The 22,112-nt window shown below is 42.1% G+C and overlaps 2 protein-coding genes across 2 annotated transcripts; one reads left to right on the top strand and one right to left on the bottom strand.

The window, feature by feature from the left end:
- Positions 1-163: 163 nt before the first annotated feature.
- On the bottom strand, positions 164-20,306 carry LOC139538216 (gamma-crystallin M3-like). Its single transcript, XM_071340079.1, has 3 exons — positions 20,142-20,306; positions 1,145-1,383; positions 164-509 (listed from the first exon to the last, which is right to left on the bottom strand). Exons 1-3 carry the CDS (start codon positions 20,194-20,196, stop codon positions 234-236), a joined length of 570 nt encoding a protein of 189 aa, XP_071196180.1. The 5' UTR covers positions 20,197-20,306; the 3' UTR covers positions 164-233.
- On the top strand, positions 4,883-6,214 carry LOC139538219 (gamma-crystallin M2-like). Its single transcript, XM_071340082.1, has 3 exons — positions 4,883-4,891; positions 5,095-5,337; positions 5,939-6,214. The coding sequence occupies exons 1-3, from the start codon at positions 4,883-4,885 to the stop codon at positions 6,212-6,214; spliced, it is 528 nt and encodes a 175-aa protein (XP_071196183.1).
- Positions 20,307-22,112: the final 1,806 nt, after the last annotated feature.

Genomic DNA, 22,112 nt, shown 5'->3' on the forward strand with positions numbered 1-22,112 from the left:
ATACCCAAGGTTTGTCTTGGGGAATCAACTACAGCCAAGTGGACAAATCATTTTCGGTTGTATTTTGAGAGGAACAACCAGTCATTCATTAAATTCTAAATAAATCAGAAAATACATCAAAAACCATAATAATTTACAATAAAGGTGTGCAGATACAAAAATTTTCTTAGATGGTATTTTATTGCATTTCCACTACGTGTTTCACTATTGAAAAGGGCTACAAATGAAAAGATTTAACAGGATTCCATGATGCGTCTCACAGAACTATATCTCATTCCGCTTCTTCCCATCTCCCTGAGGTTTCTGTACTCTCCGGGCCTCATGTAAATCATCCTGCCTCTGAAGTGGGGCTGCTCGTACATCAGCCAGTGTCCCTCCATGACCTGGGCAGACTCGCAGTTGGCCATGCGGTAACGGTCCTGGAAGGACTCACAATCCTCCATCATCTCGTACATCTGACCTCCGAAGTTCTCCTTCTCGTAGACTCTCATCCTGAAGGATCCTCTGAGCTGTTGTGCAAAATAAATCATGCTCATAATCACCACTTCTTTACAGCTGTAATTCCAATTAAAGTGTGCCAGGTAGCCTAGCGGTTAAGAGCGTTGGGCCAGTAACCAGAAAGTCACTGGTTTTGCATCCTAGCACAGACTAGGTGAAAAATCTGCCAAATTGCCCCTGGGCAAGGCACTTAAACCGAGTTGCTCTTGGTAAGAGCCTCTGCTAAAGTGTTTCATATTATTAATACCACATAGCGTTGATTTTAAATGTTCCGTCACATTCAACTGTATCTGTGTAGACATCAATAGCTCCTTACAGCATCCATTGTAACATGAATTAGAGACGTTTGGAGATCGGAATTTCCCAGAAGAAAATCACATTAGTTTATAAAACAACACAAGCAATCCAAACCAATATATATAGGATATTACAGTTACAGTATGTCAATTGTAAAGTTTTTTGTCTGTAATGTATTTTTCGCTATATGTCGGACCCCAGTAAGACTAGCTGTCGTCATTGGCGTAGGCTAATGGGGAACCTAATAAATCAAATCAAATCAAGCTGGTTTAAGCAGAAATACACAGATTATAAAATATCCCCAGAGATATTGTATTGAGATATATGGATCACTGAGTCTTTCTCCTACCTGAGGGATCATACGGCAGGAGAGGACAGAGTCATTCATTCCCATATGCATGTAGTCTGAGTACTCTCCCCTCCTCAGGAAGAACTGGTTTCCCATAAAGTTGAGGCGCTCGTACGCCATGAAGCAGCCGCTCTCCACCCTGCAGGACTGGCAGCGAGACATGTAGGAGGACATGTCGAGGAAGTCCTGGCTGGTCTCATAAGAGCGGCCATGGAAGTTCCTGTCCTTGTAGAAATGATCTGAAAGAGACCAAACATCAAATGTTCAATTCACTTTCTCAAGTTGTTTGCTGAAGTTCTGTGAAGTTTTGTTACTAATACACAGGATTAGTGTCACTAAGCTGTTGCTTTCATCATGCTTGAAAAGACACAGTCACCCGACTATATGTAATGATCTAATTATCCATCTTTGTTTATCTTGATCCCATTTCAAGCTGTCTGCTGTTCTTTTCCATTAGTTGAATCCCAGATGAATATGACTGTGCTGCGTTAGAGGACTGACAGGTTGACCCACATTTGGCTGACCTGTACATACCTTGCCCATGTTTGATGTTGTTTGTGGGATTCTGTCCAACGACCTGGAGCTGCCAGGGGGCTTTTATACGGACAGCAGCGGGGTTTTGTTATTGACATTTTCTGGAACCTGATGAATAAGCAGGTCTGCAATCGTCATAATTTTTTTTGGTACTATCGTGACTTACCATAAAGGAGTTCCCATGGCACTGAGGACCAGCTGAAGACACACGGAGGAAGCAGGAATGTAGAGAACAGAGACCATTTCTTAACATTTAGGAGTAAACCTTTTAGGAGTCTACCGTTTAGGAGTCTACTGTTTATTAGTCTACCATTTAGGAGTCTACCGTTTAGGAGTCTACTGTTTATTAGTCTACCATTTAGGAGTCTACCGTTTAGGAGTCTACCATTTAGGAGTCTACCGTTTAGGAGTCTACCATTTAGGAGTCTACCTTTCATTAGTCTACCGTCTAGGAGTGCCTTACAAAAACACAAAACGCTGGTTTTTATTATGATAATAATCAGCACATTTCAGGAAAGTGAGTTTAAACATTGAACTGCCAATATTATACTGAATCAATTGCTCCCTTTCTCAAGAGATATACAAACGTCAGTCCCATTTCCCACAAGTGACCTAAATATGTGGGAACTGACATAGTGCAAATGTCTTTCCACAACAATAATGAAAAATATAAGTTTGTTTTACTCCATTGTTTATGTTTGTGTTGTCATGTGAGTATTTGTAAACATTCACACCTATCATTTCAATCTCATGGACAGTCAACCCTGGCATCCATAGCTCTGTGGTTACATTTTCCCAGCCCCATCCCCCATACAAAGCCAATGTTTGTGGCTTTAATCAAGGGCATGCTTCAAAATGCCAACAGTTGTTCAACAAATTAAAGGTGCTCTATGCATAAATCGCTCCGCCATTTCCTGGTTGTTGAAATTCTAGTAGTTCGCTTAATTTCAGTTTGTGACAAAACAAGCAAGTATAGTGTAGAGAATCATTGTACCATCTAAACTGCTTTGAAATATATTTTGCATAAACCAAAAATATTGTATTTTTAGCTGTTTGAAGCAGATATACAAAAAGACGCTTGAAAGGAAAAGGGAAGCATAGAAATAGTGCACATAGAACAGATCTACCGCGTCTTGACTTGCTTTCAATGAGAATGACAGATCTACAGTATAACTAAAAAAGACAGTCCATGAGATCGGCATGACAGTTTTATACATGTTGAAGCTATACATTGTTTGTTTAGAAATAGTCAACGGAGTAATACAGCCTTCGATTCAGAGTTAATATATCTAATCACATTTTTCACATCGTTTTGTTATAGAACGGAGTCACAAAGTCCCTATATAGTCATCCAGAAACTCTCTACTCTGCACAGAGCTCACAGAGGAGTTCCTTTGTCATTCTTGAAATATGTCAATACTATTTCACAATCCGAGTGAGACATTCATTGAAAGATTGATGAAACTAAGTCATAGTGGTCACACTTGCAACCTGAGAAAATATCCTTGTTTTGGTTCGCAGTTCATGTTAATCTGTGTTAATCAGTGTTAATCTGCTAAATTGTAATTATTCGATTTATTGCCTACCTCATGCCTTTTGCACACATTGTATATAGATTCTCTTTTTTTTCTACCATGTTATTGACTTGTTTATTGTTTACTCCATGTGTAACTCTGTGTTGTCTGTTCACACTGCTATGCTTTATCTTGGCCAGGTCGCAGTTGCAAATGAGAACTTGTTCTCAACTAGCCTACCTGGTTAAATAAAGGTGAAATAAAAAAAATAAAAAAATAACAAAATGTTGTGTCATGTCATCAATCATTTCCGACAGTTTTGTTAACAATCCATTGGCATGCTCATTCCTCTGTATCTACTGTAAATTAAGAGCACAGCGAAAGTCTCAAAAGGAACACATCAATTACTACTAAATGATGACTCGATAACTACTATTGGGATGAAAGTTCAGTCGTTAGAGCTGTAGCGACTTCATGCCGCGCCACTGACTAGGAAGGACACCTCCTTCTCCCAATCTACAGTCGACACCAAGATGGAGAAGGACAAACAAACTTCAAATAAGGAGACACCTCTTCATGGGGGAGGAAGATCTCCATTCTTCTTCCATAGCTTCACCTCACCCAGGAAGACACCCAGTTGAGAGGGAACCATTCTTCCTCATCTTCCTCCATCTTCCTCCTGAAATATGTGCGTACCTCTGTATTAGTTAGGCTATCTTTCTCCTCGACATTCTTGCCTTGTTCCATCATAGAATTATTTGAATAACTGCTTGCCTGATGCTTTTGGGCCATTTGATTCCCTTTTCCCCTTGAGATGCTGTGTCTGTTACCATATCATATATATATATTTTTACCTTTATTTAACTAGGCAAGTCAGTTAAGAACAAATTCTTATTTTCAATGACGGCCTAGGAACAGTGGGTTAATTGCCTTGTTCAGGTGCAGAACACCAGATTTTTACCTTGTCAGCACATGGGTTCGATCTTGCAACTTTTCAGTTACTAGCCCAACACTCTAACCACTAGGCTACCTGCCGAATCCTTCATTGATCATTCAACAATGAGACCAGACAGTTCTACAACTTCAGACGATGAGACCAGACAGTTCTACAACTTCAGACGATGAGACGAGAGCGTTCTACAACTTCAGACGATGAGACCAGACAGTTCTACAACTTCAGACGATGAGACCAGACAGTTCTACAACTTCAGACGATGAGACCAGACAGTTCTACAACTTCAGACGATGAGACCAGACAGTTCTACAACTTCAGACGATGAGACCAGACAGTTGCAAAACAAGACAGATCCTGAACATCATGCTCAAGACAAAATTAAATCTCCACCCTCCCAAAAAACGATTATAGATCACACAATACTAGACGCCAATAGAAACCAATCAAGGTCCCTTGATAGCGGACTGATTGAAAGCAATCCATATAACGCATTTAGGGGATAGGTTGGGAGACTTGGCCTTTATAACTTTCACATCACAGTTCTGGCAATTCTTTGATACAGAGCCATTACATTGGGACAAAGGGAAATCAAACTTGAACAAACCATTTTGATGATATGCAAATCAGGCTAATTTAGTTAACAAAGGCTTTTCCCTTGTCGGCACATTCTGGATTTGGATATAAACCTCGGCAGTGCTGCTGGTGAGTGGGAGGTGAACAATAACAATAAAAAAAATGGGAAAGGTAAGAAGAGCCTTTGGATTATATACAAGAATACATTTAAAACTTTACAAAAAAGTAGACTTTAGGTTTTTGTAACTTCTGTAACTTCAAGCAGCGTTGTTATGTATTGCAGTATTGCAGCTTCGCCAGAAGAGCAATCGTGACAGCCAGGTTGGCCTGTATCTTACCAGGCTTTTCTCTTTCTCTCCCTCTCTCTCTTCCAGATTGTATTCTTTGAGGAGAAGAACTTCCAAGGTCGTAGTTATGAGTGCAACAGCGACTGCCCAGACCTGCACTCCTACTTCAGCCGCTGTAACTCCATCAGGGTGGAGAGCGGCTGCTGGGTGCTGTACGAGCGCCCCAACTACGGAGGCTACCAGTACGTGCTGACCTCTGGGGAGTACCCTGACCACCAGCAGTGGATGGGCTTCAACGACAACATCAGATCCTGTCGCTCTATTAAAAATGTAAGCCTTCCTACCAATAGTAGGCTACAAACTGTAAGCCTACTAACTCTATCGTTAAGTTTGAAGATGGCACTGATGGATCGGACGTGTCAGTAGATAGATACTGACGACTTGAGGCAAGAAGTTGATAATCTGCGCTGTTTCTTGATTTGCTATATTTCCAGCATTTTTTGCTTTTTGACAGATCTACATTTTATATCAGAGACATCATAAACTTGTCATTTATATTACACTTGTATATTTGGGTTTTGGCAATTAGGATGTTAAAAAGTGTCTGACCAGATTTGGATGCAGGGCAGTAAATGGAATGCCCCAGGGTGCACCAACCAGGCAATGATCAGTCAAAAGCCAACAGACAATAAAGAGAGATAAAAGGCTCATGTTTTGGCAGCAGTTTCCCTCACGTCCAGGCCCATGCACATCAATTGTTGAAGGAAACCAGGACAACAGCCAAGAAACCTATTTAAAGAGGCATTCCAAAGGCCTAATATTGTTAAGAACATACAGATTAATGGCAATTTAAATAATTAAAGTGATTACTTTTATATTATTAATTAGGGATACTGGCATTTATGTATTTTTGGTTGTATTTATTTTGCAGGTCTATGGAAATTCCTACAAGATCAGGTTCTATGACAGGCCAGATTTAGCTGGCCAGATGGCAGAGTGGAGCGAAGACTGCCCATCGGTCCATGAAGCCTTCAAGTTCTGTGAATTCCACTCTGCTGTAGTGATAGACGGTGCCTGGGTCTTCTATGAGCTGCCCAACTACAGGGGGCAGCAGTACTTCCTGGAGCGCGGAGAGTACCGTAACTTCACAGACTGGGGCGCCACCTCCCCTGTCGTGGGCTCCTTCCGCAGGATCACAGAGTTCTAGAATCCTAAGACTCCTAGTGTTCTAGAGCCCTACGACTACATCCTTTCCCATTAACCTCTCTGCCGTTCTTATGACACCCACCTCTGTGTGAGAGTGTTACAGGCCAACAAATAAAACCCTGTCTAATCCGCACAAACGCTGCTGTCTTCATTACTTTGACATGGATAACAACACAGGGCACACATGTACGTCAACACCAGTAGATCTACTTACTCAGTTTTCTTTAGTAATCTTTGCTAGCATTTCATCAACTGTAGAACAGAATATAACAGAATAGAATAATATATAATAGTCTATTGCCCTACAAGGAAAGAAGTATTTACACAATTCCGTAAAGGTTAACAATAAAAATGAACATACAATACAAGTCATAATGAAAAGTTGGATGATAACAGGAGACTCCTGCATGTTTAAATTCAAGACACATTACAATGAATCAGAATGTTACTGTACCACTCAAAGACCTAGAATACCATATCATATTAGCACACAACACAGTTCAGTAAGAATTGGATTAAGAAGGAAAGTCTCTGAACAAAGGAATGTACAAGTAACTGCCAAAATAAAGGAAACACCAACATAAAGTGTCTTTATAGGGTGCTGGGCCACCATGAACAAGAACAGCTTTAATGCAACTTGGCATATATTCTACAAGTGTCTGGAACTCTGTTGTAGGAATGCAACACCATTTTTCCACAAGAAATTCTATAATTTGGTGTTTTGTTAATGGTGGTGAAAAACGCTGTCCCAGGCGCATCTCTAGAATCTCCAATAAGTGTTAATTTGGGTTGAGATCTGGTGACTGAGATGGCCATGGCATATTGTTCACATAATTTTCATGCTCATCAAACCATTCAGTGACCAATCGTGCCCTGTGGATGGAGGCATTGTCATCCTATAGGGCCATAGCCATGGTAGACAAGACATTTGCAAAAATAATGGCCTGACCAGCATTTTTATACAGTTGAAGTCAGAAGTTTACATACACTTAGGTTGGAGTCATAAAAACTCGTTTTTCAACCACTCCACAAATTTCTTGTTAACAAACTATAGTTTTGGCAAGTCGGTTAGGACATCTACTTTGTACATGACACAAGTATTTTTCCCAACAATTGTTTACAGACAGATTATTTCACTGTATCACAATTCCAGTGGGTCAGAAGTTTACATACACTAAGTTGACTGTGCCTTTAAACAGCTTGGAAAATTCCATAAAATTATGTCATGGCTTTAGGAGCTTCTGATAGGCTAATTGACATAATTTGAGTCAATTGGAGGTGTACCTGTGGATGTATTTCAAGGCCTACCTTCAAACTCAGTGCCTCGTTGCTTGACATCATGGAAAAATCAAAAGAAATCAGACCTCAGAAAATAAATTGTAGACCTCCACAAGTCTGGTTCATCCTTGCGAGCAATTTTCAAACACTTGAAGGTACCACGTTCATCTGTACAAACAATAATACTCAAGTATAAACACCATGGGACCATGCAGCCGTCATACCGCTCAGGAAGGAGACTCGTTCTGTCTCCTAGAGATGAACGTACTTTGGTGCGAAAAGTGCAAATCATTCCCAGAACAACAGCAAAGGACCTTGTGAAGATGCTGGAGGAAACAGGTACAAAAGTATCTATATCCACAGTAAAACGAGTCCTATATCGACATATCCTGAAAGGCCGCTGAGCAAGGAAGAAGCCACTGCTCCAAAACCGCCATAAAAAAGCCAGACTACGGTTTGCAACTGCACATGGGGACAAAGATCATACTTTTTGGTGAAATGTCCTCTGGTCTGATGAAACAAAAATATAACTTTTTGGCCATAATGACCATCGTTATGTTTGGAGGAAAAAGGGGAGGCTTGCAAGCCGAAGAACACCATCATGAACACACCTTCATGAAAGCACCTGCTTTCAATCTACTTTGTTTCCCTCATTTACTCAAGTGTTTCCATTATGTATCCGAACAACAAACACACACCACATCGAATATTCAAGTCAAGAAACAAGGAATTTACAATACAATGAATGGCTTAAGTAATTTTTGATGGATGTATACATAAGTCGCTGTGACAGTTTACATGTTCAATGTGATGTACTACAGTAAATATTACTGCTTTATCCAGGATCATATTCCAATGTTCTGACTGTGAAACAAGTTCACTTTGATCTAACTCCTGGATCTTAATTAAGCTGTGTTGATCCTGGATCGTCATTAAGCTATGTTGAGTCTGGATCGTCATTAAGCTATGTTGAGCCTGGATCGTCATTAAGCTGTGTTGATCCTGGATCTGTCTATAACCATTTTGTAAATCAATGCAAATAAAATGAATAACTTAACCAATAGCTGAAGCTAGCTACAATCAGAATCATAGAACTGTATCGCCTTACTAATGTTGTTAGAAATCTGTCTTGGTGTAACAGTATAACTTTAGACCGTCCCCTCGCACCGACCCGGGCGCAAACCAGGGACCCTCTGCACACATCAACAACATCAACAACAGTCACCCACGAAGCATCGTTACCCATCGCTCCACAAAATCCGCGGCCCTTGCAGAGCAAGGGGAACCACTACTTCAAGGTCTCAAAGCGAGTGACATCACCGATTGAAACGCTATTAGCGCGCACCACCGCTAACTAGCTAGCCATTTCACATCGGTTACACTCACCCCCCTTTTGATCTTCTCCTTTTCCGCTGCAACCAGTGATCCGGGTCAACAGCATCAATGTAACAGTATAGCTTCCGTCCCTCTCCTCGCCCCAACCTGGGCTCAAACCAGGGACCCTCTGCACACATCAACCACAGTCACTCACAAAGCATCGTTACCCATCGCGCCATAAAAGCCGCGGCCCTTGCAGAGCAAGGGGAACCACTACTTCAAGGTCTCAAAGCGAGTGACGTCCCCGATTGAAACGCTATTAGCGCGCACCACCGCTAACTAGCTAGCCATTTCACATCGGTTACATTGGCGTTGTGCTGGTGGGCTTTTCTGCAAGTTAAATACTTTAAACACAGTTGCTTTGGTTTGAAACGGAGCTACAGTATATGGATGAAAAAAATGCAGAGGGAGACTGCAGAAATCAATGCCACCTTTTACCTCTACACAACATAATTGATGGTTTCATCAACTACAGCATGAATGCCAACAGTTGGCATACTGAGTAAAGAATGCATTAGCATGAACTGTATGAACTGCATAGAGAATCATATTTGGCCTCATTAGGATTTTACCTTTATGACTCTGTACGACTGGCCTAACTAACGTTTTCTTAAATGTTAAATTTCTTCACGTTTTAATAGTAATTTCAATGTAAATATAAAGGATTATCTAAATTAAGGGATACTGTCAGGGTTTATTTCTGGATCAAAATGGGGCTTAGGTGGTGGGCGTTGCGGGGTGTGGCAGTGGGCTTGGCCATTAGCGCGGTCGCCAACCGAACGTTTTAGAGGCCCTCTTGGCCGCATAGAGAACATTTAGCTATTTTAAAGCTAGTTTCCTGCAATTCTACATATTTTGTCATAGCTTATGCAATGTTCTTATGCTATCGGAGTGACTCAAACATTCTAAAAAAATCAATGGGGGCCCCATGCCATGGAAAAAAATACTCCTGAATGGATCATTTTGGGAATTTAAAATTCTCTGTGACTGTCTAGTTTTTATAATTATAAGTTCTCAAAGATGAAAATATATTGGTCTATTATCTTTTCTATATACTGTATATCTGTTTGTTATTTAAGTTTACACTGAAAACCTTTTACCATTCAGATGTTTTATATACAGGTATATACAGTATACTAACTTAGGCGACCCGTCCAATACTTTTCTATGCAGAAAAATCCTGTACTTTAACAGAGAAGTACTGTTTGTAACATTTTGTTTGTTGTGCATTAGATACAGACAGCCTGTTAAGAGCCTGTTAATAAGTCCTAGACTAAATGCATCATGACATGGGTTTTCATGGGTTAAAACGTATAGTGTTACTCATTAGATTTCTATGGTCCATGTTTATCTCCAGCTGGCCTTGATGGCCCTAGATTGGTTTTGATCCCACATTAACTGACTGAGGTTTGGCACTTTCCACCTGCTACTGTGTGTGGATCGGTAATTCAGTGCTTTTGAACAATGCGTTGATCCTACATAAATTTTTGAATAGCTGATTGAAATATCTGATTAATTTGGTGCTAACCATGTGCTTGGTGTTAGTGTCTCTAACATGTATAAAAAGGATACCTGCAGACCCTGAGCTTTAGTGCTGTTCACTACGCCTGGTGTTCTGAACTCTGAAGAAATTAAGAAGGTGAGATGTGTTCTGGTGAAGCTTCCTTTAATGAATAAGTACCTGTTCCATAGTACTAATTCCATAGTTCCATACTTCTACGTCCATAGTTCCATAGTTCTGGAATTCTGGAACTATATTATAGAATTCAGAATTGTGACCAACTGTCTTTTCTCCTCCAACAGAAGACAGAAAATTTCAGGGGCGATCGAATCCAAAGGAGACTTCGCTGACCTGCATGGCTTTTTTTCTTGATGAAACTCTTGCCAGGTGGAGGGCGGCTGATGGGTACTCTGAGCGCTGCGACTACATTGGCTATCAGTACATTGTAGACCCCGGGGGTACGCAGACTACCAGCACTGGATGGGCTTCAACGACTGTATAAGTTCCTGTCAGGTCATCAGAAATGTACAGTATGTCATGTAGACGTGGGGACCAAAGACGATGTGGAATGATAAAGGCTGAGTCTGTTTGAGAAGCCCAACTTCAATGGCCAGTCCCTGGAGATGACTGAGAACCTAACCCTCAGTCCAGGAGTGTTGCCACAGCCCCGAGATCCACTCCTGCAAGGTCCAGGAGGGTTCCTGGGTCTTCTTCGAGCACCCAAACTTCCGCGGCCGCCAGTACCTTCTGGAGAGAAGGGAGTACTGTTCCTACACCAAGTAAGGAGCTCTGTGTGCCACTGTGGGCTCCATCTGCAGCATCATGGAATTCTAAAAGGAACTACTGAAGAGAATTGCCACTGGAATTCTGAGCCACTGGAAAAAGATGATTGAAGTCGCATGGTGGGATTACAATAAAGTTGTCGAATGTATTTATTTATTTCACCTTTATTTAACCAGGTAGGCCAGTTGAGAACAAGTTCTCATTTACAACTGCGACCTGCTCATACCTGATAAACATGAGTTTGTTTCGGGGGATGATTGAGGTCACATGGATGTTATGGAAGAGCATGGAACTTTTATATCAAAGTGCACATATTATAAACAAAGTGGTCAATATCTAAGTAAATATCAATATGTTTTCATAATTACAGTTACTGTATACCACGAAAGGTGAATTCAAGAAATCCAAGAAGTAAAAACACAGAATGTTTCCCAGAGAAAAAGGCCACAGTGTGTAAGATTTCCATCTTGAGGGTTAGGAATGGAGTTGTTTTATTATTATTTTTAAATCTCGGGATTGGGGGGAGGGTTGATGGGCAGCTCCTGGGGAACTGTGGGATGGATCTTGGAGGGCTGGCTGCCTGGCGGTTGGGAGCTTGGGCCGGTGGCTTATAGGTCGCTTGTTCGGGTCCCAGTTTTTGACCTTGTGGGAGATCTGTCAACGTGCCCTTGAGCACGGCGTTGACCCTGGTGACTTCTGTGGGTCGCTCTGGATGGAGTCTGTTAGATGACTGAATGTAATGTAAATGTTGAGTGGCTTCACTTTTTTATAAAAAAATAATATATATACACACTACCGTTCAAAAGTTTGGGGTCACTTAGAAATGTCCTTGCTTTTGAAAGAAAAGCAAATTTTAGGTGCCAAGCCACATTTCTTCAGCCTCCTGTGGGTGGACCATTTCAGTTTGTCAGTGATGTGTATACTGAGGAACTTGAAACGTTCCACTTTCTACACTGCTGTCCTGTCGATGTGGATAGGGGGGTGCTCCCTCTGCTGTTTCCTGAAGTCCACGATAATCTCCTTTGTTTTGTTGACGTTGAGTGAGAGGTTATTTTCCTTGCACCACACTCCCAGAGCCCTCACTTCCTCCCTATAGGCTGTCTCGTCGTTTCCTCAAAGCGGTCGAAGAAGGTGTTTAGCTTGTCCGGAAGCAAGACGGTTTTCTGTTTGTAGTCCGTGATTGTCTGTAGACCCTGCCACATACGTCTCATGTCTGAGCTGTTGAATTGCGACTCCACTTTGTCTCTATGCTGACATTTTGCCTGTTTGATTGCCTTACAGAGGGAATAGCTACACTGTTTGTATTCTGCCATATTGGTTTGCGGTTTCAGCCACCGCTGCAAATCCATCCGGGTGGAGAGTGGGAACACATGGATTTAGTACTGTAGATATGTGGTAGTGGTGGAGTAGGAGCCTGAAGGCACACAGTGTGTTGTGAAATCTGTGAATGTGTTGCAATGTTTTAAAATTGTATAAACTGCCTTAATTTTGCTGGACCCAAGGAAGAGTAGCTGCTGCTTTGGAAGCAGCTAATGGGGATCCATAATAAATACAAGTACCCTCTCTGTTCCCTCTTTGTATTCTAGACCTCTGGCATGTTCAGGATCCGCCTCTACAAGCGTTCTGACTTTGCCGGTCAGATGATGGAGTTCAGAGAAGACAAGCCTAACCTCCCCGAGCGCTGGCGTCTCCGCGAGGTGCACTCCTGCAATGTGATGGACGGCGCCTGGGTGTTCTACGAGCACCCCAAGTACCACGGCCGCCAGCACCTGCTGGATAGGGCAGTGTACCGCCGCTTCACCGAGTGGAACACCAAGCACCCTAACGTGGGGTCCATCCGCCGCGTTCAGAACTTTTAGAGTTGCCTCACTACATGCCTGTTAATAATCATAACTGTTATTTCACATGTATTAATCAAATTAAAACATTGTGTTCAAATGATAGATGAACCTCTGTCTTTCTTTTGGTATTTGTTTTGGTAGTCCATTGTTGTCATAGTCACAAAAAAGTTTTCAAGATATGTAACTTTCAAAATACAGATATCATCTGCTTATGATGCAAAATGCATAATTCTTCTAAATCAAGGGGTATATTTCATTAATTTAAATTACTTTAATGGGTTAGAAAGGAGTTAATTCAATTAACTTCAGTCATGCAAAGATTGGATGCTGCAACTATCATGACTTATTTCAGTCAGACTAACAATACTTATTGCAGACTATGAAACTCCTTGCAGATAATATCAATACTTATTGCAGACTATCAATACTTATTGCAGACTATAAAGACTTATTGCTCACCATAAAGACTTATTGCTCACTATCAAGACTTATCACAGACCATCAAGACTTATTGCAGGCTGTCAAGACTCATCACAGGCCATCAAAACTTTTTACAGACCAGCAAGATTTATTGCGTACTATCAATATTTGTTAGACTATCAACACTTAACGCAGACTATCAAGATTTATCGCAGACTTTCAAGACTTATTGCTGAATCAGACTGGCAAAGCATTCCACTCTTCTCTTTGTTTCTGATGTTCTATTCTCTCATTGAGCCAGCACCTACTGTACATTGACTCCCAGTCTGGTTATCAACGGGAAACTCTCTCTACCCCTCTACTGAAATTTCTCACCATATACTTTAATACCCGAATTTCAGTGGAAAATATAAGTAAATAAATAGACTCTCTACTTCTGGTCAATACAGTTGTTTTCTGTTAATAACATGAAATGCTAAATACTTCAAAAAATGTCACTAAATCTTTCAGATAGAGATTGGGTGTAACTAGGGAAACTATGAAGTTTTGCAAAAAAATATGTGATAAAGGTATTAGGCCTATGTATTGTCTCTGTTTATAGGGCCCAGGTGGGAGGGTTGGAGAGAGATGGGTGTGTGTGATGCGTCAGGTCAGGGGGGCAGGCCAATGTGTGCCCGCGGCGCATGATGTGTTATGCCAGGAGTCCAGCACCGTTACCATAGAAAGTGGTCAATAGGCAGCATGCAGTTAAACCTTTTAACAAAGAGGTCAGACCACTGTGCTGATGACTCATGGGATTTGCCAATAAGGGCCCAGCGCATGCCAGTCCCGCTTGGTGCTGATACTAGCAGGCACAGGGCTCTCTGAAACAACACAGGCCTTTTCAACAAAAAGGCCCTACGCCAGCACTTTCCCCCAGCGGGGTCACTGGCCTCCACTATACCCTTGTTTACCTAAACTGGCCTCTTCTAGCATGGACGCCAACATGCGCAGAGGTTTAGAAAGACAGACAGATTATACATGGGGATGCAGTTACACTGAGTTACACGGACAGCGACCCCTGCTGTTTGGTCTGGTGTGTCACACCTGGGTCATATAGTGATAGCATAATGTCCTCCATCCAGATAGGGGAGCCAGCCATGCTTGCCCTGGTCAACAACTGAGAGGAAATACGCTTGAATAACATTGCCAAATGGTTAGTGCAATCCAGAAACCTTGGGACGTTCCTACCTTAAACCCCTACCCTAATCCTAACCTTAACCCTTACCTTCACCATTTTAAATGTCAACTTCAATGGTATAATGTCAGGACGTCCCAAGGATCCCGGATAGCTGGGACAATTTTTTATTTCTTTTATTTGACCTTTATTTAACTAGGCAAGAACAAATTCTTATTTTCAATGATGGCCTAGGAACAGTGGGTTAACTGCCTTGTTCAGGGGCAGAACAACAGATTTTTACCTTGTCAGCTCAGGGATTCAAACTTGCAACCTTTCGGTTACTAGCCCAATGCTCTAACCACTAGGCTACCCTGCCACCACCCATTGCCAAATACAGGGAATGTTTCAGGGTTTTGACTTTGGTAATGGATAAGAAGAACTTAGAGGAAGGTGTACACTCTTAGAAAAAAAGTTGCTATCAAGAACCAAAAAGATCATCATAGGAGAACCCTTTGAAGAACCCACATGGGTCTACCTGGAACCAATTGGGGTTCTTCAAAGGGTTCTCCTATGAGAACCCTTTTGGAACCCTTTTTTCTAAGAGTGTACCAAGCCAAAGCCCTGTCACTAGGCCAACTCAGGGGTTAATTACCTGGCACCTGTGGGGTCTGCCACTGCATCTCATGCCAATAGAGAATCTCTGTGTCCATTGAAGACATCTGACACAACGTCCTAGCAGGCTGTCACCATAACATCACAGCTTGGGGATTTAATCTACAGAGCTTTGCTTCTACCCAGGCCCAGGGAATGACAATAGACAGAGAAGGCCCAAACTACCAGGCGATACAGTAGAGACGTGGACCCAGTGGCGACCCGTCATTCAGGCAATACAGTACAGACATGCACGCAGCGGCAACCCGTTTTGAGCCATACCTGTTAAGCAAAAATGACAAAAATCCCTTTTTCAGGACCCTGTCTTTCAAAGATAATTTGTAAAAATCCAAATAACTTCACAGGTCTTCATTTTAAAGGGTTTAGCACTGTTTCCCATGCTTGTTCAATGAACCATAAACAATTAATGAACATGCACCTGTGGAAAGGTCATTAAGACACTAACAGCTTACAGACGGTAGGCAATTAAGGTCACAGTTATGAAAACTTAGGACACTAAAGAGACCTTTCTACTGACTCTGAAAAACACCAAAAGAAAGATGGCCAGGGTCCCTACTCATCTGCGTGAAAGTGCCTTAGGCATGCTGCAAGGAGGCATGAGGACTGCAGATGTGGCCAGGGCAATAAATTGCAATGTCCGTACTGTGAGACGCCTAAGACAGCGCTACAGGGCGACAGGACGGACAGCTGATCATCCTCGCAGTGGCAGACCATGTGTAACAACACCTGCACAGGATTGGTACATCCGAACATCACACCACAGTATATATACAATAGTATGTGGACACCCCTTAAAATTAGTGGATTCGGCTATTTCAGCCACACCCGTTGCTGACAGGTGTATAAAATTGAGCACACAGCCATGCAATCTACTGTAAGTGCTGTTATTGTGAAGTGGAAGCATCTAGGAGCAACAACGGCTCAGCCGCGAAGTGGTAGGCCACACAATCTCACAGAACGGGACCGCCGAATGCTGAAGCGCGTAGGGCGTAAAAATCGTCTGTCCTTTGTTGCAACACTCACTACCGATTTCCAAACTGCCTCTGGAAGCAACATCAGCACAATAACTGTCCGTCAGGAGCTTCATGAAAATGGTTTCCGTGGCCGAGCAGCCGCACACAAGCCTAAAATCGCAATGCGCAATGCCAAGCATCGTCTGGAGTTGTGTAAAGCTCGCCGCCATTGGACGTTCTCCGGAGTGATGAATCACGCTTCACCATCTGGCAGTCTGACAGACAAATTTGGGTTTGGCAGATGCCAGGAGAATGCTACGTACCCGAATGCATAGTGCCAACTGTAAAGTTTGCTGGAGGAGGATTAACGCTACAGCATACAGTGACATTCTAGACGATTCTGTGCTTCCAACTTTGTGGCAACAATTTGGGGAAGGCCCTTTCCTGTTTTAGCATTGTAATGCCCCCGTGCACAAAGCGAGGTCCGTATAGAAATGTTTTGTTCAGATTCGTGTGGAAGAACTTAACTGGCCTGCACAGAGCCCTGACCTCAACCCCATCGAACAACTTGAGATGAATTGGAACGCCGACTGCGAGCCAGGCCGAATCACCCAACATCAGTTCTTGACCTCAGTAATGCTCTTGTGGCTGAATGGAAGCAAGTCCCCGCAGCAATGTTCCAACATCTAGTGCAAAGCCTTCCCATAAGAGTGGAGACTGTTATAGAAACAAATGGGGGACCAACTCCATATTAATGCCCATGATTTTGGAATACTTTTGGTCATGTAGTGTATCGTCTTGGGATAAGATTTCCCCAAGTTTAATACCTGTTTAATAACTGACACTATTATCCTATTACACTAAGAAGTTAACAATGCAGCCAATACAGTACAGTTACCAGACAGAAGCTGTAATGAAATCCTTCCCCCGGCTTCCCCAGAGGTCTGTCTGTCTGAGAGGTTTACAGGATGACGTACCTCTTATAGGAACGGGGTTCACACCAAAACCTGACACCAAGCAAAACCCGACATTAGCTATTCTTATGATCAGCTTGCTCTGCAATATTCTTAATGGTCTGTTTAATAAATGAGGATCACTGAGGTACTTCATTTAAGGGGATAAAATGAAAGCCCTATTTGACATCTTGGCACATTTCATGCTTCTTGCCTCAGCTCAAACTGATTTACGACGACAAGGTCCAGTGTTACTAGAATGTCTCGGATCCAAAATGATCATGGCTATAGATAGCCGTACATGCAATATACATACACTGCACTAACTGATCCTTTTGTGCCATGTTTTTTATGAGGTGGCTTTGTTTTATGACAAATGCAATAATGGCGGTGTCCATTTTTCAACGAGGCTTTTTGTGGTTCATTGGAAAATCGAAACATCTTAATCCCATCCACTTGTCAGTCCTCAGGTCCAGAGCTTTAAAACATTACAAAACATTGTTGTTCATGAAAATCTTATGAGTGTTATTAGTGTTATGTCACTTGTTTTAGACGGGTGCAGAAAGAGTAAGTAACTTTTCTCTCACACGTTGTTTAACAATGATGTAATATGGAGCCATGATAAAAATTTACTTTTATAAACATCACCAAAGTTAGAAGTTTAATTTGGCAGACAAATGTCACTGAACATTTACGATCTTGGAACTTAATTCCAAGATCCATTTTAAAATCCGCATATAAAGACTATTCCTATCATCCCCGAGAGACTGATAAATAATTTATGGGAAATGACAATGACGTGGATGGGAAGATTTGTCTGCTATGGCTTGTGACCAAAATAATCTCCCTAAGAAAACTACGGTCACACAGCCCTAATTCATATTCAGCTTGCAGCTGATACAGAGCTCTTAAAACAAGCTTCAGTTCATTAAGGTGGATAGAGGTGCATCGATCGTAACGATTTTGTCTCTCAGCAAGTGCTTGTGAATTGAAAATCCGACAGTGCCACTCTCTTTCCATCGCTCTGTGTCTCTCAGCTAGTAAGGAGTGGCCACGCTGCTTTACTGTAGTTCTGGACAGGCAGGCAGACAACTGCAATCTAAATTATATAGTTGCATCTAGTGTAAGAACCATAGAACTACCCGCACAAAAATATTTAATATTTCAGTTTACTACAGTACTTACTATAGTATGATTTAGTAAACTGTAGTATACTACACACTGTAGTATTTCCCGATCATGTGTAGTACTTACTATAGAATGTTGTAGTATACTGTAGAATACTACAATAAATACTACAGTATTATCCGCAAAAAAACACTTGTAGTAAATACTACAGTAACGACCACCAAAAAACACCATAGTCCGCAAAAACAAGACACTTTTTTAACTTCAGTAAATACTACAGTATTTAATTTGCATATACCCTGCCCATTCCACTCCCTCATATCGCAATTTGTGCCACCCATAAGTGAGAAAACTGCATGCCGAGTATAGACCATATTGTGTGCCCTACAGGTTATCGAAAGTGCGTTCCTACCTATGTACAGGTTATGGAAAAATATGCTCTTTCAGTATTTCTCCAGAAGGTTTCCCTTATGTCTATGTCAAATATAATAACACACAAATACTACAGTAAAGTCTGCTTAAACCCTACAGCAAATACTACAGTATACTACAATCTGCAAAAACAGTACATTAATATAGTATATATTAGTTTTCTACTACAGTAGTTAACAGTATTCACTTAAGTGTTTTTGCTGACTTTAGTGTGCGTTTTGGAGGCCATGTTGTTGAGGTCACTGTGCTGTGTGTCGTATGACCATCATGCGCCCAGCTGGCAGTGACAACCTCCCTGCCACACACCTCGCCTGTCACATAACTGCATGCTGGAACATTAATTAGGGCTCCTGGCCCAAGCCGGTAATCTAAGTAATTGCATGGTGTCACGCCCTGGCCATAGTTTGCTTTGTATGTTTCGTTTGGTCAGGGTGTGATCTGAGTGGGCATTCTATGTTGTATGTCTAGTTTGTCTATTTCTATGTGTTTGGCCTGATATGGTTCTCAATCAGAGGCAGGAATTTTGTCGTTGTCTCTGATTGGGAGCCATATTTAGGTAGCCTGTTTTGTATTGCGGGTTGTGGGTGATTGTTCCTGTTACTGAGTTCCTGTGTTTGTGTTGTCACTTTACGGGACTGTTTCGTCTTCATTCGTTATTTTGTTTGTTTCAAGTGTTCCTATTAAAATGGATACTCACCACGCTGCATCTTGGTCCGACATTTCTTACTCCTCGTTAGAGGAGGACGAAGAATTCCGTGACACATGGCTTCAATGTTGAAATATATACATAGCATTCACACTGATATAGGGGTTAGGCCTGATGTAAATTACATTATGTTTGAGCAAGATTCCATTCATTATTGAAAAGAGAGAATAATTCTAATCAAATTATAAACCAAACGAAAAACTTTTAATAAATAGGCTGTCTAAGTACACTTACAGGCACCATAATTGCTTCCATTGGGAATATAATATTAAAACACAGTATGGAGAGTTTTACTCACATCCAAACTTTTCACAGTAGTTGGACAAAGATCCAATATAAAGAGAAAGGGAGAATATCTCTCACGTTAAACTTGCGCCCAAAGATATATATGAACCATCTTACAGATCGCATTCCCACTTCTCCAGAAGTTGCATTGCATGCGTGCCACGGAAGGGCAGTGAATCATTATAATAAGTTTGGTTTGAAAAACATTTTACGAAAAACAAGCAATCTGTTAGTTTTTCAAAAACAATAAATACATGTAATGATATCAGAAAAATGGGCAGCATAAAAAAGACAAGACAAATAGCTGTTGAAACAGCCTTCGCTATAGTAGGACTAGGGTAAAGGTAGCCTAAGGAGGGTTTTTGGTTTTAGAAATATGAAACGGAAAACAAAAAGTTACAGGAAAATAACTTCTAAATAAGAGGTTCACCCATACTCACCAAGGTTCTCATCTCTCGTTTCACGATAAGCATGGACACAGCCTACAGCATGCATGTGTAACGAGTGCGCTGAGAGTCAGGAAGCAAGTTCAGGGAGTGTTTTAATAAATAAAATAAACAATGAACACGAAACACACCGACATGAAAACAGAGTCAATAACACCTGAGGAAAGAACCAAGGGGAGTGACAGATATAGGGAAGATAATCAAGGAGGTGATGGAGTCCAGGTGAGTGTCATGAGGCGCTGATGCGTGAGATGATGGTGACAGGTGTGTGGGATAATCAGCAGCCTGATGACCTATAGGCCGGAGAGGGAGTATACGTGACAGTACCCACTCCCCGACACGCAGCTCCAGCCGCAGGATGCCGACAAAGGGGACGAACCCGGGGATCAGGAGTGGACTGGTCACCCCTGCTGATGTGCGAGAACCTGTCATGCCAGCTAAGGCACGGGAAACTGTCGAGTCAGCTGGGGCGTGGGAACCTGACAGATCAGTTGAGGCAGGGGAGCCTGGTGATCCGGCTGAGGCATGAGAAGCTGACGAGCCGGTGGAAGCAAGGGAGCCTGGCGATCCGGCAGAGGCATGAAAGCCCGACGAGCCGGCTGAGGCAGGGGACCCTGGCAATTCGGCTAAGGCATGAAAGCCTGACGAGCCGGCTGAAGCAGGGGAGCCTGGCGATCCGGCTGAGGCATGAGATCCTGACGATCCGGCTGAGGCATGAGAGGCTGATGATCCGGCTGAGAGAGGGAAGCCTGGCGATCTGGTTAAAGCATGAGAGCCTGTAGCATTTCCCGGACCCAACGTCATTACTCTGACACAAAAAATCTAATTTAAATAAACACTCCCTGATGCTTCCCTTAGGTGAGGTGTTATTCTGTAATGAGTGCACTGAGAGTCGGGAAGCAAGTTCAGGGAGGGAGTGTTTTAATAAATAAAATAAACAATGAACACGAAACACAAACATCGCACCGACATGAAAACAGAGTCAATAACACCTGAGGAAAGAACCAAGGGGAGTGACAGATATAGGGAAGATAATCAAGGAGGTGATGGAGTCCAGGTGAGTGTCATTAGGCGCTGATGCGTGAGACGATGGTGACAGGTGTGCGGGATAATCAGCAGCCTGATGACCTAGAGGCCGGAGAGGGAGTATACGTGACAGCATGGCTAAAATAATGCAGGCCTTCCTACAATACATATAGAAAAAGGGAACGTCAGCTCACTGTTTTGCTCCTCTCACACTTGATATTTTAATAAAGCTTTTAACAAAGATTAAGACTAATTTCCAAGCGGTCTCATGAACACTTTAATAAAGGTTGTGACTAGCCTACTTGATTACATTGGGCAGGACAAAAAGAAAACATACTTCATTGAGAGGAGGGGAGGCTAAGCTTGGGGAACACACACATCAGTATTTTATGTTTCTAAATATGAAGTATACAGGCACCAAATCACATCTTGTTCCATGCACAGCACGGGTGGATAGGCTGCGTTTCTTCTGTCAAAACTCATGTTACAGGGATTACAGGTGTGTAGCTAGGGATTTGTACAACTGTGATAGAATAATCTAGTCCACATCCCTCACAGAGAGTAAATTGGATACACATACCTACTCTATGTTACCTGTTGCCATGTGAGCAGTAGGTCAAGCATTTTCCTTTTTGTACACCCCTTTACAATGTTATGCTGTTACCATTAGGTGGCAACATTGCTCATACAGTCCTTGACTGTTGTTTGACTTTGAACATTATGACGTCTGTCCGAACTGGGCACCTTCACAGCACTATTCCTGCATAGTAGTCTTACCATTTTATACATGAGTTGTGACAAGTGTTAAAAGTCAGCAGAGTTAAGATGTGTCCCTGTCAATACTGTATGTATGTACTGTTAGGTGTTACTGCACTGTTGGACATAGAAACATAAGCTTTTCGCGGCACATGCGATAACATCTGCAAAATATGTGTACAC

Source organism: Salvelinus alpinus, chromosome 14, assembly GCF_045679555.1.
Source record: "Salvelinus alpinus chromosome 14, SLU_Salpinus.1, whole genome shotgun sequence".
In the NCBI taxonomy this organism is placed as follows: Eukaryota; Metazoa; Chordata; class Actinopteri; order Salmoniformes; family Salmonidae; genus Salvelinus; species Salvelinus alpinus.